At 33.2% G+C, this 27139-nt stretch overlaps 1 protein-coding gene across 1 annotated transcript in view; it reads right to left on the bottom strand.

Annotated features, from left to right (window-relative positions):
- The window catches only part of LOC149802314 (uncharacterized), a 180449-nt gene that overhangs the window by 132498 nt on the left and 20812 nt on the right, over positions 1-27139 (bottom strand). Inside the window, exons 8-16 of the mRNA XM_089951529.1 lie at positions 23735-23914; positions 20917-21078; positions 18399-18566; positions 15684-15851; positions 13287-13454; positions 10011-10172; positions 8694-8858; positions 6357-6518; positions 1437-1601 (exon numbers count right to left, since the gene is read on the bottom strand). Coding sequence (XP_089807655.1) covers positions 1437-1601; positions 6357-6518; positions 8694-8858; positions 10011-10172; positions 13287-13454; positions 15684-15851; positions 18399-18566; positions 20917-21078; positions 23735-23914 — 1500 coding nt within the window. The remainder of the gene's footprint in view (positions 1-1436; positions 1602-6356; positions 6519-8693; positions 8859-10010; positions 10173-13286; positions 13455-15683; positions 15852-18398; positions 18567-20916; positions 21079-23734; positions 23915-27139) is intronic.

Raw genomic sequence — 27139 nt, 5'->3', positions numbered from 1 at the left:
AGTCTGCAGTACAAGTGACATATGGCAGGCTCCTAGCATTTCTTCTTTTCAAGTCTCAAATGGATGTTTTTCTGTAGTTTTGCATTATTTTCACAGTTGAATTTTTCAATGCAGATTAATATTTTATATTTTATATATGTTCATGTGTTCACAGATGCATGTGCATATCTTCCAGGCTTGATACATTGAATTTTAAAACCACTTTATTTTTTAGTGTCAAGCCAGATTCTTCATATCATGTTGTATATACTGTATATGTTGTACATCACAGATAGAAGGCCTCAAGGTAGATTAGTTCTGTAACTAATTAAGTTAACTTCTCTAAAAAAAGTCATCAATATTATTATTATTATTATTATTAACTCCCATATCTCTTGCCTTGGATGTCATATAATTACAACATCTGTAAAAAAAAATCATGCAAACTTAATATCGCCTTGGTTAATAAAGTCCTGTTTAATTCATATTCATTATTAATTTGATACCTTCTGAAATGTCTGAAAAACTATTGAAACTTCAGTAAAATGCTATATAATGATCAAACTTTTAGTGAAATCTCACAAAAGTTTTAGTCAAATATTTGTGAAATCTCACCAAACTTTTCAGTGAAATGAAAAAGACTTAATATTTGATGCCATCATGGATTAGGTTTTGTATGTGAGAGAGAAAATGAGTACAAAAAAACCTAAATCTTATTTGATAATGTCTGTCAAAATAAAATTTATGATCCATTTTAAAAATTATTGTTAATATTTATCATTGATTCCCAATAATGTCTAAGAATCATTAGGCAGTTTAATAGAAATCTGAAGCAGATTTTTTTTATGGTTTAGGCAGAAAGTGCTTAAAAAATCCGTCTGAAATCCGCCTTAAGTATGCCTGGAAAATTTTGTATGGGATGAACTATTACCAAATTCCATATGAACTATTTACAAATTCCATATGGACCATTTGCAAATTCCATATGGCATATTTGCCAATTCCATATGGACTATTCACAAATTCCATATGAATTATTGCCAAGTTCCATATGGAATTTTAATTTTATTCCATATGGACAACCTACAGATCTCATGGACTAATTTGCATATTCCATGAGATTTTCCATACAGAGTACGTACGGAATCCATAACATTTCCATATGGATACACTGAAATCCATAAGAGTGCTTCAACTATAGAATAAAAATGTCCATATGGATATTTCTGTAAAAGTATGTATGGAAAATTTTGTACGGGTTCCAAGATTATCGATAAGAAAAATAAATTTTAATGGATGAACAAATGCACAACCTCACAGAATAATACACCCAACTGATCAAAACAGAATATAAAAGATTTAAATGCCCCATTACTAATAATTTATTAAAATAAGCACCACCTTATCCCTCAATTTAATTTTGGAATTGCCATTACTTCTTTAATACACTGACATACCTATATTACACTGTGCCACAGACGTAGCATTCATTCCAGGTGTAATGAAATCCATAGGACAGATGGTGCACACTGAGAAGAGACCTAGGCTGTTGTCCTTGTAGTAACCTTGTTCACATGGCTGACAACCAGTGCTGGTCTTCTCGAATCCAGAGGCACAAAATGCTAAAATCAAATAAAAGTTTATATTTCATTTTTATTCTAAATGACTTTGAAACTGTGTAAATCTGAACAACTTTGAAAATGGGAAATTTTAATGACTTTTTTAAAAAGAATAACATAAAAAAAATTTTCTGTTAGCAACAGTATTAAAAATTATTAGGAATACACTATTTACTATGGAATACCAATATTTGTAGGTACACCACTCTCAATAACTTGTGCCCTAATAACTCGCAAACCCGCTTATAATGCAGGGTCAGGCAATTTGTATCCCATTTTTTAAACCAGAAAATACCCCAAGCATTTATTGCTATCTGCTGAACTTGAAGAAAATCGCGATCAAAATTGGTAATGGAAACTTTGATGTATCACTCATTTTATCATCGAAAATGGTAGAAAAGACCTAGAAATTAATCAACACTATGAAATATCAAATTTAAAAATAGGTCATACAATTTTTTACATTTTCTTTGCAAACGACATTCCTAGTACACTGTAATTAACATTATGTAAGGAAATTTCAATCAATGAAAATGTCACTTACACAGAGTAGAGGCAGTAACTTAATAAATACAAATTAAATTTAAAAAAATCTCAATTGAAATTTGTGTTCTAGTTCTATCTTTTAGTTCTTTTTAAGTGCAATCTGTTCTCTTGTAATAAATGTAAAATGCATCAATCTACCATAACAGCTATGTCTGAGAGCATTTCTCTGAGAACCTAATTAAGTGCTGACCGTATTTTGATAACTGACTTCTGGAAGTATTTGTTGTATTGTTTCACTGAATTAAAAGCTGGCCTCCTTTGTATTATCACAAAAATGATGTCTTTTCAATCAAATAAAGGAGGTGCAATAAAAGAAAAGTTAAAAAATCCTACAAACTTAAAATCTAGCGGCCCCAGGTTTTATGTCGGTTAATCTCACTTCATTTGATCAATCGAACACTTATAAATGTTATTGTGTATGTAACATAAACTACCTTAAATTAACAGACTCTTTCATAACTGTGATCAAAGATAACAAGGCAGCCAAGCGAAATGAATACTTTGTAAAATAAAGAGTCTGATTTCACAGATACGGACCATTGTGGGCAAGCAAGTTTCAGAGAATTCTTGAATTGGTACTAGAGATATCCTCAAGGATGTAAGAAGTTTCTTTTTAATTCCAATTAATTAATTCAAGACATCAATACTGTACTAATTAAGCAATACAAAAATTGAGTTTCAACGTAGATGATTGTCTCACGAAATAAATTTCTTGTCTTTTTTAAAAAAGGAATCTTGTTTGTTGGTGAATCAACAGCTAGTCTAGTTCCCTATCACTTCAATTTTGCCAAGCTTTCTGAAAATATCAGAGATTTTGTTATTGAAATATCAATGTAATTTCATTTTAAAAAAATCAATGAGAAACAACTTCACTGTTAAAAAAAAACAACCTTTATTCCATTTTATTACAATTTATCTTTAGTTTCTTGTACATTTCGAATAATTTTCATCCAAACTTAATTCAGTTTCTGACAGTTCTAACTTAATTGTTCATTTTAAGGACAATAAATTCTTTCTACATTTTTTCTTGTTCTTTTTCCTTTTTTTCCAACTTGAATTGGATTTAACCCTTTACCTCATAGAGCAAAGTTACCCAGATTTTAAATCACATAAAAAATCCTTCCGTGAAAAATAATTACACAGCTATAACAAACGGACTTTACTCTTAAATTTTTCCATACATAATAGATGTGTACCAAAAATGTAAGATGGTTACAATTGCTGTTAAACGTAACATACACTACATTGCTTAAGAGTTAACAGGCAGGTCTATGTGTATAGGTAACAGGTGTTCTATTTATAGTGCACTGCACTGGGTAACCGAGTTCTCTTGCTTTTGGTCCCCCATTTTCTTGGCATAATCGTTTGTTTCTTTCACTAGCTCTTCCACCAGACATTCAGGAAAAAACCTGAGAAAGAAATCTTTCTCATTGCTTAGTGGTCCAAGCTCAGTTGTTGAACCAACATGAGAATCAATTAAAATCTTTGATCTCCAACAGGGCGAGGTCATCACTCCATTGTGCAAATGGGACTATGTCTGCCTTGTCATCCGATTAAAAATCACTTATGTCTGGTGTTGAAATGGGACTAACATTAATAGCTCATCCATTTTCTAAAAATCGTCCATTAAACTCTTCAATATCACTTGCAATGAACCCTTTAAAGTCACTCATATCTGAATCGGAATCCATCTTTGTTTATCTCAACTACACATGTATCGTAAAGCGCAGAAAAGGCTTTACAGTGTCTAAATTTAGCCTCTCAGCTTTCAAACTTGTATCAAAATGTTGAGTAAACAGTCTTCTCATTGGTTATTTTAATCAAAAATATGTAAACTTCTGTACTTTCAACCAATAATAATAATAATAATAATGAGGACTTTGTATAGCGCCTGATCTTTAGAAGCTCTAAGCGCTTTACAACATTAGACAACACCTATAAGATAAAAAACATATATAATGATATCATTACAAACACAAACAGCATGAAATTAGAAAACAGAAAAAAAACATGCTGAGAATATTTAAGGTAGGAAACATTATTAGGTCTTTAAGTTTGTTCTTGCAGTTGAAATAAGTGAGTTTTGAGAGCACTCTTGAATGGGATCACTGTGTCTTTGTGTCTAAGTTCAGTGGGCAATTCATTCCATGTTGCTGGGCCCTTGTATGCAAAAGAATGCTGTCCATATGACTTTGTTTTCATAGTGGGAATAATGAGTATATGATTGTCAGAAGAGGAGCGTAAATATCTTGCCAGTGTGTACGCATGGGTGAGGTTGGATAGGTATGTTGGACTAGAGTCCGTCGGTGAAACGTAGCACAGAGAACAAATTTTGTGTTTGATTCTGGATCCAATGGCAAGTTAGTGTAGGGTACAGAGCAGCGGGGAGGTGTGCTCTGATCGTGGTACTCTAAGTATGATCCGAGCAGCTTGTTTTGAACTTTTTGAAGTTTCTGGAGTAGATATTGAGATGAACCAGACAGAATTGAGTTACAATAGTCCAATCTTGAAAGTACTAATGAACACACAAGTGGCATCAACTGAAAGATATTTGCGAATGGAGCTGATGCATCTCAGCTCAAGATATGCAGCCTTGCATATGTTCATGACATATTGGTGCAATGTGAGAGTACTGTCCAGTGTAACACCCAGGTTTCGTACTGATTGTGTGAATTTAATGTTGGTGTTGCTGATATTTATTGTTTGAGGTAAAGGATGTGAATGAGAAAGTTTTTGTGTTGTAATCAGAATGGCCTCAGTTTTATCATCATTCATCTGCAGCGTGTTACATGTCATCCATGATTTCACATCAGAAATGCACCTCTCTACACCTTGGATGGTAGCATCAACTTCAGTTGGGTAGCTAGATTTGTATATTTGGATGTCATCAGCGTAAAATTGGTGAGACACTGGATGATGATCTATGACACTTCAGAGCAGCTGAGTGTATAGAATGAAGAGAACAGGTCCAAGAACAGACCCCTGTGGAACACCACAAGATAGATCAACTGGGCTGGAGTGTATTCCATTTGCAGACACAACTTGTGTCCTGTTGACCAAGTAGGACTTGAACCACAGTAAGGCTGTATCATGAATGCCAAATACATGCTGGAGATGGTGAAGTAATATATCATGGTCTATTGTGTCAAATGCTGCAGACAAATCAAGCAGGGTGAGGACTGTAATCTTTCCACTATCCAAAGCAGAGATAATGTCATTAACTACTTTTAGAAGAGTAGTTTCAGTACTATGGCAAGGGCGATCTGCAGATTGTACATTGCTAAAAAGACTGTTTGAATTCAGATGAGATACAAGCTGGGATAGAACAACCTTTTCTAAGATTTTTGATATGAATGGGAGATTAGAAACTGGGTGGTAGTTCTTTAAATCATTATGGTCTAGTGTTGGTTTCTTCAGCAGAGGATTTACAATGGCAGTTTAAAAAAAATGATGGGAATTCCCTGGATGAGAGAGAGGTATTAATAACATCAGTTAGTGACAAGCAATAGTGGATCTAAGCACTCAAGCAGCAGTGATGTTGGAATTGGATCAAGTTCACATGACTTTGGTGCACTCTTCATCAGGATTGTATGTACGAAATCCATGGAGACAGGTTCAGATGCTGCTATCAATGTTTAATTAACATAGCAGTCATGTCTGTATAGTTGCAACACTGGGGTTTCGAGTATTGCTGAACTTTACACACATAAGCGATACTGGGGTAGTAAACTAGGCTTACTGGCACTGCATAGATGTGTCAGTGGGGTTCAGGAGCTATTTACAGGAGATGTTTAGATGCGGCAGTCGTAGCTAAAGAGTTAAACATTTGATTATGAATATAGCCATCATGTGTTATGAATGAAGATGCAAGAGTATCAGAAAAACTTGGCCAATAACTTAAACTTAATGTTGGCTCCAACATCATCAACCAACGTCAATGACATAAGAAAAGTGACACCTGTGTTCTGACTATGTAGTCATAAAAATATGGTACATTCGTGAACTGTGATGGATAAGAACTTTTAGTGGACAAACATTGGTGAGGTTAAAAATTAGCAAGACATGCAAGTTTGCTTTGTTACTTCTTTGCCATCATCAGGTATATCAGAAGACAAAAATGATTTAATATTGAGCCAGAATTTACAGTATCTTGATTGATTAAGAAAGACAGATAAACAGATGTAGAAATGGAGGAAAAAAATGGTGTTTTACTTTCACACTGTGTCACATTAGTAGACCGGATCTGTCGGGTTCCAGTGTTGGCAATACAGTTGATGCAGGAGGTTTGGTATGGATCAGGCTGGTACATGTTTAGTGGGCAGTCTTCACAAGCTGTGTCATTAGCATTCCTCTTAGTTCCAGCTGTACAATTCCCTGAGAGTAAATGAAACAAATGAAGAGATTTGTATATAAAACTAGTTAATTTTTTCACTTAGTAGGTCAAGAGGTCCATGATCTTTCAAAAAGTGGGTCATTTACTTGTTAGCAAAACAATGACAGGAAAAATATAAGTAATAACAACTAGATGAAATATCTGCCAAACATTCTGAAGAAACGAGATGTTTATGTGTCTGTGATTAATTGCTCTTAGTAACACTGAAAAAGTGGTGATATGAACAGACTTTCTGCCAATGCCATGAAAACGCATTACAAAGTGTATGCCCAACCACAAATGTGAGAAACATCAAAGTTAACACAAGCTGCTGAGAAAAGAAAATCAACCATTCTGGACAGGTTACGTAAAACAACACAGTGTTAATAACTATCTTTCCTTTTCTTACTATCCCATTCCTGAAAAGACCATTAGATAGATAAATATTGAATGCCTTATTCAAGGAAGTGTTTGATGCCTTTTAAATAGTTCCTCAGTCCCTACACATAAGTCTTCCATGAAACCATAAGACTGAGATTTTTAAATGTAGTTAATCAGTAATCTTGGCTTGATCTCAAAGTGCATCATGTGCCCAAGATCATGGCCAGAATAAGAGAATTCCAAATGATACCAGCCAATTAAAACAATATATGGGAAGCTTTGATTTTAGGGGAATAATATTTTTAGCTTGGGAATTTCCATGGTGTGAAGCCCTTCCTGAGGATATTATCTATCGATAATGAATATGTTTGTGTGCCACATACATATATTTACACCACAATGGCCCACATGAATAAAGAATTTGTGGCAGGCTTTCACAAATACACCAATCCACACTCTTGATGCACTATACCCCAGGATTGCATCTGGGATTTCATAAATTGGTCGTTCCACCCCTCCTGCAGCCTCTCAACAGAGCATAAAATGGTAAGTACAAATGAATGCTGAACAAGAATGAGTGTTGAAATATTTCCCATTTTTTTTACCAATGCTAAATTATAAAATGGAAAACCACATTCACTTTCTTTAACTCATGTTGAAAAGTTATCTTTTAAATACTTGCCAATAAAAAACATAACCAGGCTGCATTTCATTCATACAGTGACTCCTATGATAACATTAAAATGATAATAAATGAAAACTGACACTACTCGATGCCTATTTTCATCTAGTTTATTTCAGTCCACTAGATAATACAAGCATATTGAAAAACACAACTTCAGACATGAAGCAAAAGAATTTTGCCATGTTTTAATCTTGTATAATCACTTCCACCCATGAATATCTGACATAAATATAGCTCTGACTGCTTGCAGGTTGTAACATAACTCTGGATAGTTATGGCAGAAATGTGTCTGGTGGCAAGTGGTAGAATATAATGTCAGTCAGAAATATTACCTTGACAAAACATGAACAGTTGTTGCCAGGTTGCATTATGTAATACTCAAACTTGTTCATACTAATAACAAACTAAATTATATTTTAATTCATCATATATAAACACATGAATTAAGGATCTGTTTTGTGTAATATTATTTTTTAAATATGTTAGTATCCATTGAACTAGTTATATAACTAAGTGCAACTTTCACATTATCCACAATAGAAGTGTTAAACAAAATGTTCAAGTTGCAGACAATGACTTTTATAGTTTTCTCTTTCAATAAAGAGTGATTATTTCTTCTTCTGTTTCTATAACTGACATTCTTTCTCTATAGGTGAGTAATAGTTTTTTTATAAAGTTATTCACTGCATCAGTGTCAGTGATCTATAGTAAGTCGTGGTCCTCCCAGTTTTAGACAAGTTAAATCGTACAAATAATTACAAGTTAGATAAGCAATGCATTTCAAAAGGAGTAATGACATAACTTGTCTTATCAGTGTAGAACTACAATTTTCTTTCCCCCCAAAAAAATTTCATCAGTGGATAAACAAAATTCTTTTACAAAGATGTCTAAAATTTCAAGCCATACAAAAATTATTTTAGCACAGATATTTTGGTCTTGATAAACAGTGTCAGAATGTCCTACAGATAATATGGCATATATCTGGATAAATGCATATCTGTAGATGTATAAAAAATAACAAAAGCTGTATTTTGCAGAAAAGCAGTAATTTACTGCATCCATATGAAGTATCAATATATATATATATATATATATATATATATATACATACTGATAATGCAGAGTGATCTAGCTGTTCTGTTACTGAATGGAGTGATGTAGTTGTCTGGACAATGTTGGCAGGTTCCAAACAGGTTCTCATTGTTGTCTTTGTAGTAACCGATTGGGCACTGATTACACATGTCACCTACTTTCTCTTGCCCAGAGGGACAGTATGCTAAAAATAGATTTATTTGTTGTCAAAGGCTGTAAAAAGCTAATCCAAAAAATGTAGATTACATCATGCATTCAATATAAATATTTGATCAATACTTTTTTGCTTACTACAAACAAAAAAGTATAACAAAAACAACCCACTAAAATTGAAGGTCTTATCCATAATAAATCTTATCTCCTATTCATCTGTTACCTTTCCATTGCACTTGAAAGATTCTAGTTCTGAGATTCACCAAAGATTTCAATTAAAAGGGGAAAACTCTGATATAAACCTAGTGATGTAAAAAATAAATACACTATTTCAAACAACCATTAGAATTGCAACTCATTTTACAAGATGGGAATATATTAAATCTAGAATACCTTGGATCACATACCCTTTATAATAATGGAATAGCTTAAGAGAAATGATTTTCCTATTTGACTCTATCTCATTTGAGAAAATGTTATATCAAAAGATTAAAAGACAAAAGAAAGCACCTGAAAAAGCTAAGGAACTTTACACTGGATGTTTATAAGTTTTTGGACAACTGATGCAAAACTACAATTATGACAAAGTTGTTGGGATATATCTTTGCCTTGAATAGCATTTTGTACATCTCTGAAAGAGTGACAACTTAATGACCAAGAGAATCAGTAGTAAAATAGTGTTTATGATACATGTTGTAAATATTTACATTTAATCTGGCAAGAAATCAGATGGATAGAATCTATGTTGTTACTGTTTCTTTCACAAGGAAATTCCAGGTGAAAAGTTTGAAAATGTAACTCTGAGACTAGGATTTCCTGGTCTTGTTTCCAACTGCCAATAATGATTTTTCTTACCCATTTTTCTGCATAGAGACAAGGAAGATACTTACTCTGTCTATAGTCCATCCTATCATTAACACAAATCAACCGCAATTAGTGAATGTTTCAATGAACACTATGAATTCATTAAAAAGCATGGTACCATAGTGTCATGCAGCAAGGGACTGGAGACATCAAGCCTTGAAGACAATATCATGAAGACAGGAATAATCTGAGGATCACAAAATGAAGACACATTCAAAGTAGCGACAAAATCCAGTCCCTGCTGAGAATGATTTGGTGAAAGAGAACTTTGAATACATCATGATGTTGATGCATGGGACAATAATGGCAGCCAACTTACTCTCACAGGCAGTTGAACTGTTACTTCCTTCTTGTCTGGTGCTTAAGTTGGCTGGACAAGTCATACAGTCCAACTGGTCAACCAGTGGTTGATAGGTACCAAGTGGGCACTTGACGCACCCAGTCTTGTTAGCATTATTCTTGTAACCAGCTGGGCACTGGTCTGAAACATGAAACTTCAGGTTAAAAGTTGCAGAAATGAAATATTTTGGCTTTTCAGCAATAGATTGATATATTAAAATGTAATACATATAGGTCATGTAATGAAGTCAGAGAAGGCATGCACAACTGTATTTGAAGATGGTAATGTTTGTTTCAAACATTGTTAAGATCAAGCAAAATATTGTAAAACACAGTGTACAGCAAATTAAGAATATTTCCATCTTAGTAAAGGACCTTTGACATCAATACAGTGTTTATTTTATGCATTTTAGGATCCTTGTCAGGAATAAACCCCTCTTTATCAGCATGCACAATGTCTATATAACTATTCTGGTATTCATTTCATTAGTTAGAGATCAGACCAATAAATAGTTTTCCAATGAAATAAAGTTTAATGTCCAAGACAGTTGAACTCTTCTGTACACTAGATGACCCAGCATGCAACATATTTTCTCTAGATAAATGTCCCTAGAGCTGATTAATAAGTTTCACTTCCCCCTCGACTTGGAAAGTCTAGTTTAATTTATCAATTTTGCAATAGGGAAGCATGAGATAATTTAGCCTGCTGGAAAAGTAAAAATAAAACGTTCACACAGAAAGCACCAATAAAAAGACTAGGAAAATTAGAAAAGAAACATTTCATGCTATCACAGCCAATGATCCATTCTCCAAATATTATTCATGGATCCAACATTTTCCCCCTTCAAGAGTGGTACCCTGCTCAATCAATATTCAGTAGTCAGATTCCTAACACTATTCCTTTTTGCAAAAATGGTTTGCATTTTAGAACAAAAATTATGAGCTCTTTAAGTGACAGAAGGAAAGAGCACATGCTGGACACTTTGCTTTGTTGTCTTTTGTGCCGTTTCAATGACACATACATACCTAATATACTGACACCAAATAGACTATTTAAACAACCTACCTGAAGTGCTGTCTAGCATGCTTGTACCATATCAAGGATAGTGCTAAATGTGTAAACCAAATGCCAAACAGCAGTGCAACACAAAGAAAATGGTAGCACATTATAGGTTGTTCTTATATATTTTAATGTATTAAACTTAAAAATGATCATCCATTTAGATTTCAAATTTTTTATTGTTTAATATATGTTTCTGTTGTCAAACTTGTTTTACATTGTGAGTGTTCTGCCCCACCCTATCCCCCACCAATGTATCATTTTAAATTTATTTACTAGTAGTATTTATTGTAGGTGAGCTTTTACTGAAATTAAGGATGATACATTGGTGGTGGGTGGGGTAACTGTATACAGGCTTGACTACAATTACTCCTTGTAGATCATGTGTCCAATATATGTTCATATACTTTTTGGAAAAATGGTTGGCTGACTTTGATATGATCTTTGATCGATGCCAAGTTCTTCATCAACTTGCTGTTTTATACATTACATTTTCATGAATGCTTGAATGACAATGAACAGAAATGGCAATGCTGTGATGACAATGAACAGAAATGACAATGTTGTGATGACAATGAACATAAATAACAATGTTGTGATGACAATGAACAGAAATGGCAATGTTGTGATGACAATGACCAGAAATGACAATGTTGTGATGACAATGAACATAAATGGCAATGTTGTGATGACAATGAACAGAAATGGCAATGTTGTGATGACAATGAACAGAAATGGCAATGTTGTGATGACAATGAACAGAAATGGCAATGTTGTGATGACAATGAACATAAATGGCAATGTTGTGATGACAATGAACAGAAATGGCAATGTTGTGATGACAATGAACAGAAATGGCAATGTTGTGATGACAATGAACATAAATGGCAATGTTGTGAGCAATGTGATAAGAATGTTTGGGTCCTTTCATGTCTACCTCCCGATTTTATACATCTCCCAATTTTTTCCTAAGAACTCCCAATTATAATATTTTGTCTGTTTATTTTCATTTCCACAGAAACCATGTTTGATTTTATCACCTGTGAATTTTATTGTGATGAAATAATTATCAGTAAACATAATGTTAAGTTTAAACTTTATTCATATTAATTTATGAATTTGTTTAATCCCCATAACAATGCTAAAATAAAGAAATAAACTGCAAAAAAACAAGCTGCAATAAAAATAAACTCCAACAAAATAATAGACCGCATCAAAAATAACAGACCTGCCAACCCTAACAAGATTGTCTCAGGAAGGCAGCTGATTTGACCAGTTTGCCTTAAGGTGTAACAAAATATCATGTACTGCTATTGTCGAGGTGGAAAATGTGTATTTAAATAGTTCAGTATTCCAAACCACAGGGACTTGTATTGTTGCTTACAATTTACCTGTCATACATGTACTAATATAATCAGTATACATGTATAACTGAGAGTTAAACTGTACACTTGTAAGGAACAATATGAGCTTCTGTGTTCCAAACTGATGCATCAACAGAATACATGATCTTAATCTGAAAGGTTTGTAAACTACATGTAACACCTTCAGTTCTAAACCATATGCAGCTCAATGTAGCTATCTCTCAACTTGACATATTTCTTTTTATTTTTTTTCTTCATTTCACAAGATGGCAAACTCCTGCTGCATGACATACTCAAATCAACAGGTGGTGTCCAATAAACATAATAGTGTCCCTTCCGGCTTTTATTCATAACAATACAAATATTCCTTTTCATTCTTCTGTACTGATTATTACAACATTTTGAAGAGGCTTTTCTTCTTCTTTGTCCTTAAAATGTATTGGTAGTTGGACACCATTTAAAATATTTTTATAATCAACAATTTGAGAATTTCATACATATTGGACCCAAAAGATTGGTTAATATTTAGTAAAAACAGGCTTTAAAAATGTTGTGAAAAACCTCCCAATTTTAGGTCCCAATCTCCCTAAAAAAAATTTCAATCTCCCTACTTGGCTTTTAAAAAATTGACAAGTATGCTTTACATATTTCCATAATTCATTATTCTAATCAATCCAAACTTCACTGAATATTCCAAAATCCCCTATTGACAACAAGTGTGGTTGACATGAAGAAAACTGTTACAAAAGACCTTTGGGCCTGATTGCTTATGGCCAATACGGAAAAACATAACGCAGGCATTACAAATGTTAATGACTTAAACAGAACTTACGGATTGAGCAGTTGCTGATGGATGTTGATCCATTTGTTGGGCTGGTATAATCAGCAGGGCAATCAGTACAACTACTAAAGATGCTGACTGTGTTGTCCTTATAGGTCCCAACTTGACAGATCTTACACTCTGATGCAGCCAACACCTCATACCCAGAAGGACAATAGACTGAAGAGATGAAAGGTAATTGTATGATATGATTCCTGTGTTCAAGCATTCGTAGATTCAGTTAATAATTTAGTTGCCATAAAATTCAAAACAAATCCCTGGACAATTTCAGCACATCAGTTAATAAATCACATGAATCTACTACTATTTTGGTATCAACACTCAACGAACAATACATGCAGTGCTTAAATATGTCATAGAGTCCCTTGAAGGGAACCTCTACTAGGCAAAAGAATGTACAGCAATTCAAGATAGGACCACTGCTTCCTTTTAACTGTCTAGTGTTAAAACCACATCCGATATTCTTCAGCAAACTAACTGCTGTGGTGCACATGCCAGAAGTAAGCTTGGTACCATTTTCATTTAGGACAAAGTAGACATTGGTAAGATAAATATTGTGGCAGTCATTTTGGAAGCATGACAGGTACCATTTGCATTTAGGACAAAGTATATATTGTTAAGATAAATATTGTAGCAGTCATATTGGATGCATGACAGGTACCATTTGCATTTAGGACAAAGTAGACATTGTTAAGATAAATATTGTAGCAGTCATACTGGATGTATGACAGGTACCATTTGCATTAAAATCAACTTCATCTCATAAGTCTATTGGAGAAAAAACCATGTTGACCTAGCAATTCATTTGGGAATAGCAGAGATAATATTTTTAAGATAGGAGTTTCCATTTAGGAGTAGCAATAACAAAGTTTACAAGATGGCTTCTGTGGTGGCCATGTTGGATATCAGAATGGCACCATTTTCATTCAAGACCAAACATATATCATAAGTCTTACTAGAAACCTGATGTTGATAAAATGATCAATTCAGGAGAAGTACAGATAGCAAGATTTTCATGATGGTCTCAGTCATTAGTGTTCACTGAATGGCACAATTTGTTTTTATTACTATATGCTCATTTTAAGAATTCTTCTGGTGACTGGTGAAAAATTCAAATCAATATGACTTTATATTCAGGTAGATCTGTGATAACAAGATTTTTTAGATGGCAATAGTGGATGTCAAATATGCACCATTTTCATTTTCCCAGCCACACATCACAAGCAGTGTTTTAATGAAAAACCCATCTTGATTTGACCATCCATTCAGGATTTACAAGATTTTCAGGATAGCTGCTGAGGTGGCAATAATGAACCTTACTTTAGTACCATTTGCATTCAAGACCAATTAGACATCTTAGTAAATATTTTAGTGAAAATCCAATGTTGATATGACCAACCATTCAGGAGCAGTAACAATAACAAGATTTTCAAGATGGCTGCCACAGTCTTTTAGTGAAAACCACATGCTGACATGACCATCCATTCAGGAGGAGTACTGAACAAAGGTTTTCAATATGGCTGCCAGTGTGGCCATATTTGATGTCAGGTCAACACCATTTGCATCTGGGACCAATTAAACATGACACAAAGTCATTTAGTGAAAACCATATGTTGATATGATCATCAGTTTAAAAGGAGTAGCAATGACAAGATTTCCAAGCTGGCTGCCATGGTGGCAATTCTCAATGTCATTTCAGTACTACTTTCATTAAAGACCAACAAGATATCATAAGAAGTGTCTTAGTGTCAACACTGTGATGACTTGACCATCCATTCGTGAGTTGTAATGATAACAAGATTTTCAAGATGTCTGCAATAATGGTCATAATTCATGTACAAGCAGTGCCATTTTCATTTTTGACAAACTAGACCATGGGATGAATGTTTGTGTAAAGTTTCATGGCAATCCACCAATTAATTTAGGAGCAGCAGCAATAATAAGGTATCTTATAAAGAAATTTATGTTTAGAATCAAGATGGATCACTCAATCACAAAATCAGCTATATATTTTCAATAATATTGCTAAAATTCTAGGAGAAAGATCATATCTGTGTCTTATGTTACATCTTTTGCTGAAATAAAAAATAAAATTTTACACAACACCTATGAGGAGCTATCACTATTCATTTGAAAGTAAATTGCCCCTAATCGAGCGCTGCAAAATTTAGTAACATGCGTTATTGTAACTGATAATCACTATGAAATTTGTTAAAAACTCCACGATGTATCATAAGGTAAATAGATCATGAGCTTGAAGTATAATAAGAACCAATTATTTTTAATTTTTTCTTAGCTAAGATAGTTACTAGAAGAATGTACCAACAGACTAATCCTGGCCTGAATTATGAATCAGACTGATAAACGTTTTGTCTGGTTTGTACCTACATTTGCAAAGATTTTGATTTGCTGACCCTGTACTGTCTGTTGTCCACCTGTCTGTGGGTCCACATGAGATGCATTCTGTCATCCACTTGTCAGGCTGGTAAGTGCCCTTCTCACAGGGTGTACAAGTGTTTGAAGTTACATTTCTTTTGGACCCTGCCTGGCAGGAGACTGAAAAAAAAAACATTTGATAAAGTTAAGGAAGCTCATTTTTGCATAATATGAAGCAGAGACATGTCATCACACAATTTGCAAGGACGGTTTGATTCTGATTTGTCAGCAGTCAATTACAATTAGGAGCATTAGTAAGAAAATGTACTAATGGTATTTACTTAATAAATTTGTTCATGTTTTTCTAATATTAATACAGACTTCAGAAAATATACCAGTAATTTTTACCGATTTATTATCATACAACCAATTTTGTTTTTTTTTTATTGACAGCACAGAGAAGTTATTTTAAAACACAATAGGAGATTTGCATAATTTGGTTAGGTGTTTTGACTTAAAAACAGGGAGGTTATATTTGTATTGCATCATATGTCTTCAACTTTCTTATTCCAATGAGGACCTAAAGCTTCAGCCACTATGTGAATAGTTCTCAATCTGTTTTGCACGAGAACTTTTGTACAATTTCGGAGTCAGGGAACAGTATTTCAACTGTATCTGAAGAATGACGTGCTATGATAAACGAATATTAAGTTCAGCTATAAAGTTGGTAAACAGTGTCTCAACATAATATATCTTTACCCATGAATTCCATGAACATGGATTTCAGTGATGGAATATTTCTAGTCACATTTAATATGCTTTCATGGGATGGGAATTTTGCATAACATGTAAAGTCAATCCTGCCTCCTCAATAAATTTTAAAGTCAGCTTTACCAAAAGGGATGAACGCATATTCATGTCCTTTGAACTTGACTCCAACCATTTAAATTTCCATCCATTATTGAATTTCATTTGATAACTTGGTTGCTTAGATTCTGGGGCTTTTAGCACTGGGATACAAACAACTTTAAATACCAAGGTCTAACTAATCAAGCCAGTTTTTGTGCCACTTAAACTCTTTAGAAATCCAATTACACTAATAACGAAAGAACTTAGTTAAATTACTTTTCACTCAATTTAAATAAAAGTTATTTGCTACCTGATTACTAGTTTTTACTTATTCACTTTTATTTTGTATTACTTGCTTTCAAAGATATTCCTTAATTCAGTTAAAGAAATTACTAATACCTAACACTAAGTAATCAAATTATTTAAGTTTTGTACATGAATTACTGATATATTATGCTTGAAAAATAAACAGTAGAAGAAATTACTTGGAAATTCTTTTTTACTTGCCATTTGTAATGTTTTACATATTGATTACTAGTTTTGACTTACATGACTACTTTGAAGAAATATATGCAAATTCAATAAAACAAATGACATGATAAAATTAAAGTTTACTTGAAGGAATAAAAAAGATATTAGAAAATTAACTACTCTGAAATTCATGTTTAAAGAATTACATTACAAATAATAACTGTCAGTTTTACAATATAAATAATAACTGTCAGTATTACAATACAAATAATAACTGTCAGTTTTACAATACAAATAATAACTGTCAGCATGGTATATTGATGGCAGAAATAAAGAATGCATTGAAAATGCAGTAATTATGTTTGTCAAACACTGCATCTATGCTGCAGTATGTTCCAGTATAAACACTTTCCTAAGCATATTTCCAGCATGGACTGACATTGTACGAAATATGCACGATGTAGTAATTCTGAACTTTAAATATCTTAAAAATGCTGCTTTCCAGGATGAATTTGCCATAATACTGAATTTGCCAGCTGCTGTCATACACAATGAAAATGTAGACTTTTAAGGCAGGATTTATACCCTACTGTTGCTGGACAGTTTTGCCCCATGATTTAATACATCAGATGAGATGATCTTATCTACTTACTCCATATAATTAATAAATCATTTTATAGATCGTAATATTTACTGTAAATATTTACCTGTTGTCATTTACCTGTCATCATTTACCTGTTGTCATTTACCTGTTATCATTTATCTGTCATTTACTTGCAACTGTTTTATTTTTTTTTACTTAGCATTACTTGCAATTACTAGCAATTACAAAGAATTACTCATCCATTTGACAAAATATTTTTCTTAGATTTTCCTCTATTAGAATAATGAAATACTTTTTCTAAAACTAAAACTAGTAATTTGTTTTTCTGAGAGCATGATCAATTAACATATTTAATGCAACCCAAATTACTTTTGATGATACACAGTAATGTACACAGTATGGACTCTAATCAATCTCAGTAACTTTAAGCACAGAAGCAGAACCTACTTTGGAAAGAATCAAAGTAATGTTATTTGATTTATGCTGATTGAGCTCCTCAGTAATTCAATCATAATTGATTAATATTTTTAATACTGTAGGAATTACTACTGACGACACATTTGATCACCAAAACTATACAAAACAGTATTGGGAGATAAACAATACTTTAAAAAACCTTGTTTTCCTTTTATGTGGACATGATATGCAAGGTGACCTTAAATCTGAAGATGACAGGCAAACTTGTGTGTGTGTGTGTGTATATATATATATACATATATATATATATATATATATATATATATATATATATATATATATATACACACACACACACACACACACGCATGTTTTACAAGCTTTACCAATATTACAGTAGGAAAGAGAAATAGTTCCTGTTGAATTCGTGATAAATCCAGATGGACATGGCTGACATGTACTGCTCTCTGTATCTGTATCATTTCTATAGTAACCAATCTTACATGGCACACACAAGCCATTTGCATTAAGTTCCTGTCCACTATTACATGTCCCTGGAAAGAGAAATGTTAAATTCCAATTATTATTGAGATCAATAATTAAAAAATACATTAAGCAAACAATTTAACCATTTTACGATAATAAGAATTAAATAATCATTTGTTATGGATATTTGTATCATTTAACAAATTTATAATATACTTTTTAATGTAGTCAGTTGGGTTTATAATATTTATATTTCAAATTCTGCTGAAAGAATAATCTGACCCAATCTTGATAAACCATTGAGTCTTCCAGGAATTTATATGTTGAGCTGAAGTTGGTAACACCAATGGAGAAACTGCCAAACCAGCACCCACAGGTAGGGCAATTATGTGTCCCCCTTTTCTGAGAAGGCAAGACACCCATTACAGAGTTGTTGAACATAATCTGGAATGACTTCTAACTGAGTGAGTCCTTCAAGAGATGAAAGGTATTTTTATTTGGTTTCATTTCTAGATGGGAGGAGTAGCAAGAATGATATCACTCAAGTCCACATCCTGGAAATGGACATACAAAATGAGACTGGTTATAAACTCAATAACCAGGTCAAGAAAACATTGGGATGGGTGATGGTCTGATTTTTCCCAGGTCACTAGAAAACTGAGATGATCAAAAGGGATAGAAGACAATTTCTGCCTTTGAAGAGAATAGCATTTACCAGGTTTTTGGAGAAGATCATCCAGATATGCCACCACTGCCATAGAGGATGTTGACTGGAACAGGGTAACACAATCCATAAATTTCGCAAAGACATAGGGGCAATATTAAGACCAAAGGGAAGGACTTGAAATCAGTAAACTTTGCTGCAGTAAGTGAACCAAAGAAACTTTCATAATGCTGGGTTAATAGGGACATCAATGTAGACATCTATGAGATTGAGAATGATTGCATAATTGACCCTTTGGATAGGAGAGTTGGATACATCTCACTGTCTCCATCTTGAACTTTGGTGGAAGAATGACTTTGTTGAGTCGATGTTGTGTACTGAAGCAAAGTTTAACAACTGGTGCCACATGGCAACAGCAACAGGAGGTATTGGCATATCTACCATAAAACAAGAGTTGGACAATAAATTTGATTCTGGCCACACAAATCCATGGACAGAGTAATGTTACAAAAACCAATTTTCAGAAATATTGCCCACAAAGTTTTTTTTCTAACAACAAATAAAACCCTATATTTCTTGACCACTGTGATACAGGCATGTAATCTATAGTATGTGTATGAACAGTCCAGATCAAAGCTGAGCTACACCTATCAACAGGTCATACAGCTGGTACGAGGCAATTAAAAGTTCAGGCAGTCAGAAATAAACAACCACAACTCAGAGATTACTTAATTGGATGACAATAGCCAGGGTGATGTGTGGTGCCATTTAGCTAATTTGCACAGGTAAAGAACACAAAGTAGAACTACCCAAAAGTTCTGAGGTCAAGTATATCAATGAGACACGCTGAGGAACAGATATTATTACACATCTCTGCATTGAAAGAGAATGTTGAAGCCAACTGAAATAAAGTTTGTGATAAGCAGCAAGATTTCCTTGTAATTTAATAGTGTTAAAGTGCAATTTACTTTTGAAGACATTGTGATCGTGGAAGCAATATACTGTCAGCAAAGCCCAGCAAAACTAAATTTCAAAACTTCAGGTTGGCCAGTGTTATTACAGATGGCTGCTCTCACACGACAATATGGTTTTCTTCATGTTGTAAGTTTGGTCATAGGAATCAGATGTTGTCTTTAAAATGGACCTAGAATTCAAATTTACACCAATAAATGCCCAACTCCATTGGAATTTATTAGAGTTGTTAAAATGTTAGGCCCATTTTAAACCTAGAACATCTGTAAAATCACTCATATACAGCAAGAGATTTTCATGTTACACATACTATAAAATGAATCTTAAATTTTGTTTTTATTGCACCTTGTATTCCTGTGCCAAATTAAAAAAATATATGGCCAGAATGTTTACCACAAATTTCAAGGCACTAGCTCTTGGGGCATTATTAAAATTTGGAGAAAAGTATTTTTTAACCTATATTAGTCTAGTGAACATTATCTGGTATGAGTTGTTAACTGTCATGTAATTTCAGCCCAATCCTGCTAACAAATTAGCCCATGACATTTGAATACAGATATATGGAGATTTTCAGAAACCAAATCAAGATGGCCATACTGAAAAAACAGTTCAGCATCTAAGGTCATAAATATCAGATTTGAGGTATTTATAAAAACATTTTTTACTGTGTATTGCAATATAAATATAAAGACAGGAGAAATAGATGCTAGACTTTCATCTATATTCTGTATTAAATACTGACATTTTATCCTTATAAACTGAATACCCAACAGAATACTAACCATAGCATTCAGTCAGAGATGTGGAGTTGGTTCCATGAGTTGTGTAGCCCACTGGGCACCATTCACAGTAGAACTGCCCAGTCTTGTCCTGGTATCGCCCTATGGGGCAAGGCTTGCAGCTGTTCATTGAGATGTTGAAGTAGTAGCCAGCACTGCATGATGCTGCAAAAAAAAAAGCCAAGAGTACTGTTAACATAAAGATAATGTAAACAAAAAAGAGTGATGAGTTTGCCAGATTTCACATGGTGGACTTTTTATTTATCCATACAACATTTTTAAACCAACTAGCAACACACCCAACAAAGCCTATTAATTACTTTGCTGCCTCATGAACTTACAGGTGTTGTTTCAGAAAGCTGGAAAAATGTAGTTGGCTATGTTTCATTAATGGAATAAAAGTGTCTCTTTCATTGATCATTTATTCTTTTGATTGGCAAAAAGAAAATCTATAGAGATAACAACCTATTTATATAAGGCGTATATACTGTACAGTCAAATCTGTGATTGGTCAGTTCCATATAACAACTACCTATATATATAAAACTCGCAGGCAAGTGTTCACTAGTCACACGGATGATCTTTAGAGATAAGTCTGGCTGATTCTTCTGAGAATTACAGTGTGTTTTACCCATATTGATCACTGTGGCATCCATTTGTGTGATCAACATTAGTCGCTGATGAAGGCAGTGTGATATTGTCAAAATTTTGAAAGCTTAAGATGTTTATGCTCCAAGCATGGGAAATTATTAATGATCATTAGTGTGCATGTTGTTTCATACCCTGTATTAACTTCAGTGTTAAAGAGTATTAATTGCTATAAACTTTTATCTGATCCTCTTCAGATCTAAAATAGTTTCAGAATGTACAATATCTTAATCTAACTACTGTCTTAGCTTTGAAAGCTTGATATGCTGGCCACATTTAGCTTCTTGTTTACTGAATCAGTCATTATAGTGTCTATAATGAATCATTGATCGTTATAGTGTCTATACAGAATCAACCATTATGGTGTCTATACAGAATCGATCATTACAGTGTCCATTCCGAATCGATCATTATAGTGTCTATAAAGAATCGATCATTATAGTGTCTAGACAGAATCGATCATTATAGGGTCTAGACAGAATTGATCATTATAGTGTCTATACTGAATCGATCATTATAGGGCCTAGACAGAATCAATCATTATAGTGTCTATGCTGAATTAATCATTATAGGGTCTAGACAGAATCGATCACTATAGTGTCTATGCTGAATCGATCATTATAGGGTCTAGACAGAATCAATCATTATAGTGTCTATACTGAATTGGTCATTATAGTGTCTAGACAGAATCAATCAATATTGTGTCTATACTGAATTGATCATTACAGTGTCTAGACAGAATCAATCACTATAGTGTCTATACTGAATCAATCATTATAGTCTATACTGAATCAATCACTATAGTGTTTATATTGAATCAATCATTATAGTTCTATACTGAATCGATCATTATAGTGTCTATACTGAATCATTCATTATAGTGTCTATACTAAATCAATCATTGGTGTCTATACTGAATCAATCACTATAGTGTCTATACTGAATAAGTTATAGTGTTTATACTGAATCAATCATTATAGTCTATACTGAATCAATCATTATAGTGTCTATACTGAATCAGTCATAGTGTCTATAGTGAATCAATCATTATAGTCTATACTGAATCAATCATTACAGTATCTGTACTGAATCAGTCATAGTGTCTATACTGAATCAATCACTAGTGTCTATACTGAATCAATCATTATAGTCTATACTGACTCAATCATCATAGTGTCTATACTGAATCGATCATTATAGTGTCCATACTGAATCAGTCATAGTGTCTATACTGAATCGATCATTATAGTGTCTATACAGAATCAATCATTATAGTCTATACTGACTCAATCATCATAGTGTCTATACTGAATCGATCATTATAGTGTCCATACTGAATCAGTCATAGTGTCTATACTGAATCAATCATTATAGTGTCTATACTGAATCAATCATTATAGTTTATACTGAATCAATCATTATAGTGTCTATACTGAATCAATCATTATAGTGTCTATCCTGAATCAGTCATAGTATCTATACTGAATCAATCATTAGAGTGTCTATACTAAATCAATCTTTAAGGTGTCCATACTGAATCAATCATGATAGTGTCTATCCTGAATCAGTCATAGTGTCTATACTGAATCAATCATTAGAGTGTCTATACTAAATGAATCATTATAGTGTCCATACTGAATCAATCATTAGAGTGTCTAAACTAAATCAATCATTATAGTGTCCATACTGAATCAATCATTAGAGTGTCTATACTAAATCAATCATTATAGTGTCCATACTGAATCAATCATTATAGTTTCTATACAGAGCTATTAAATCTATCTGAATTTAGATTGTCAACTGCAGGACATACAGAATATGTGATTTTGCTGTATATTGCAGATGCACATTCAATGCATGTATGGTACATACATGTACATTGCATAAAAGCATTAAATATTATTTTGTCCTTCTAATTTCCCTTGTAGGTACTAACAGCTGAATAAATCTAATTTAGTAACTCAAACTGTATACTATCATAACTTTACTATGTGCATATCTTAACCAACTGTGACATAATCACACATTTACAATTAAACATATCCAATTATAATATAAACCAATGTAACATGGTTATTGCCTGTAATGCACTTAAATTCTACAGCACCTGTAAACTGTATTATAAGAAGGGATTACATATTTAAAATTTTTGTTCTTATGTGTGATTGCTCACCATGACAATCTGCAGCTGATGTAGAACCAGTAGTCTGGGTGGTGGAACCAGGTACACTGCAGGAGAAACAAGTACTTTGGCCAGACTGGTTCTGGTACTGGCCGAGTGGGCAGTTTTCACAGTAACCACTAATGTTCTCTGATGTGTAGTAGGTGAAGTATGTTCCTGCACCACAAAGGACTGAAATGACAGAGTATAAATTTATCATTATGGTTTGCCAGAATCTAATAATTTAAGTGTGTGTGTGAACATGTATGTGTCTCTCTAAATGTCTCCATTTTATCACTAGCATACTGGTCATTCATCCTTGTTGGACCCGTTAAAACCCTAAGTTAAGATCTTTGATCTTTACAATCAATGTCAGAGTATTACCTATCAACTTGTTCATTGGAATGCAGCATAACACAAAAAGTCAGGTCAAAATTCACCTATATATGTACAAGTGAGAGTGTTCATAAGCTCAAATAAGTATCACATGCAAGCAGTGACCTTTGACTCCATGAATCTGGTCTGGTTTTCAGAACTCCTTCACAAAAGTAAAGATATGTAGGTTTTTAGATGTGTATCATTTCCATTTAGAACCAATTAAATACAGCAAGATCCAGATATAACATAATGGTATGGATCCTATAACCCAACCAAACTAAGTACTGAACCGTGTTATATAACCAAGTCAGTCAGCTGAAGAAAATTATACATTTACCCCAAAAATGGCTGGGGATTGGGGTGGGATAATAAAAGCAGGTGCAAAAATACATGCTTTTGATTAAATCAAGACAAAAGTAGTCTGAGATACACTTGTATAATGAAAACTTATAGTTGTGTAGTAAATTCCTTGATGCACTGAGTACATGTACATAAAAAATCAATGAATCTGAGAACAAATCACATTATACAATTCATGTACAAGTCACATTATGTCAAATACACAAACAACACACATATAAAAAATGGTAGTCATTGTTTCATCTATATCCCATTGTCAACAAACATGTGTCACTAAAGAAGTTACTAAAGTATTCATTGTCACCTGTACACACTACATATACATGTACTTAAACTGGATTTGAATTTGGTCAGCTGGAGACAGCTATCATCTTGCCAAGGCAATCCAGGGGATGAGACTATTCATAATGAAATGAAAAATGAGGACAAAATACACAATTTAACAAACTTCTTTATGAGATGCCCTATCTTCAATTAATTTGACAACCAGATATCTGTGGTTTTCAAAGAATGGAAATTTAATTTACATGTTATGCTGCCATTAGTAGAGATCATAAGCATAGATGTTTTTCCTGCTAAAAGGAAACTTGCATGGCACAGTTCCGATCACTTTGGAAAATGCAACAATCAATCAGGTTCAACTGCTTTTATTTAAATTTGGTGCTGACTTGCTTTAATGAAAGGTGCTTTGTTTTTTTGAAGATTGTACTTGGCTAGCTTTGATGAAGGGTGTTATTGAAATAATATAGGTCTACTTTAGAGGACCAAACAAATGACCATTGTTATTATGGTAACAACAACAAATAATTCTAGCACAGTGACTGAGAATAAAATTCTTTTTTCATTTGCTTAGTATTTCTTCTGGTCCATTAGCATGACAATGAGTGTATCACAGTGTACATTACTCAGGCCTGATGTCAGCATAAGGAGATTATGATAAAACAATGTACTATTAAAATGGTTTATCAATATGAATAAAGGATTTGTTTATGAAAAAACATATATTCAAGTGCATTTTATATCCAAGTTTGTGACTTCCTTTGATGATGCCTTTGTGTGTGTGTGTTTCTGATTTGGATTTTTGTAGCTTTAACAATTTTTCAGTCATATCGCTATCATGTCTGCAGTGTGGTAGTTTATAGTGATGACTAGCACTGGGACATCTGCAGACATGTAGCATGATGTCCCACCCAGTCACATTACCTTGACACCAGGCCAACCAATCCTAAAACTAACCTCTTAATGCTGAGCACCAAGCGAAGCAGCTGTAAGTACCATTTTTGCAAAGCAGCTGTTAGTACCATTTTTGTAAGTCTTTGGTATGACTCGGACAGGGATCAAGCCCATGACCTCCCGCATCTGAGGTGGATGCTCTAACCACTAGACCACTGGAGTGGTCATGGTGCCTTTGAATTTCTCTACTCCAAATAATATGTGTATGCTAGCTTAAACAGCCAACAATTTTGTCCCCAAAACAAACAAAAACCAGGTATATTTTGTTGCCAATATGGAAAAAAATCACTATTTGCAACAGTCACAAAGCCCTGCACAATCCCTGGATAAATGTTTTCACATTATTTTTTTAAACATTTTTAAAAGAAAAATATTTTTTGTGGAAGAGAAAATACTTGTATATTAAATAATAGGAGCCAGTCAATAACTGTCTTATAGTAGAATGCATATGTGATCTCTTCCCCAAAACAACAATGAACTTTTAAACATTACTTTCTATATTTCTGAAATGAAAAAAAAACATTTTTCACATACATCAAAATACAAATATATGAAAATGCACGAGCCATACCAAGACTGTGTTATATCCAAATTCATGTTATAATGGCACGTGCTATTTTGGGGTCACCCATGTATTGCAAGATATGTTTTAGCGAAAGCCCATGAAAATGCCATCAAAGGAATAATAATAACAATAATAATGATAATGATAATACTAATATTAATAACAATGATAATAATAATAATAATGATAATACTAAAATTAATAATAATAATAATAATGATAATATAAAAATAATGATACTACTACTACTACTACTAACAATAATAATATTCATCATCATCAAGTCTTTATTTACAGAGGGTGACTCAATTAGTTAGAAATGAGAAACTAATCTACCTTGAGACCCTCTATTATGCACACATCATATTTTTTACGAGTAGGTCTTTTATAACAGAACAAATAATCAGGCCCCCAAGACATAACCTTGTGGCTGTCTACACAACTTATCAATTTAGTTTCAGGCAGGTAGTAGATACAACTACAATAAGAAGTCTTGGACTCATCATATCAAGTCCTGTAAATTTAGAAATATCCATGTGTTTCTTAAGTGATTCAAAACAATGAGCTTATTTCCAGGATTTCAAGTTCAGTATCATTTGGATATTTTGTGGAACAAAACCAGTTTTAATTCTAAATAATCACAGTCTAACGTTCCATGATTTTGAAGGCCATGTTTGCAAACAATTCTTTTAAAATATTTCAATGTCATATGGAGCATTAACATGGTTTCCATTACTAATTAGGGATGATAATATCTCACTTATTTTTGTACTTTGCTTCTCCAATATCCTTAAAAATTTTGCATACATTTTGGAGGGTTGTGCTTTTTGTCATCAAGAATTTTTTGGTTGTAATTTCTCTTTGCTTTGTTAAATCTGTTT

This window comes from Sinohyriopsis cumingii, chromosome 3 (genome assembly GCF_028554795.1).
Source record: "Sinohyriopsis cumingii isolate HCF-2022 chromosome 3, ASM2855479v2, whole genome shotgun sequence".
In the NCBI taxonomy this organism is placed as follows: domain Eukaryota; kingdom Metazoa; phylum Mollusca; class Bivalvia; order Unionida; family Unionidae; genus Sinohyriopsis; species Sinohyriopsis cumingii.
This window is presented reverse-complemented; position numbering and strand designations above follow the sequence as displayed.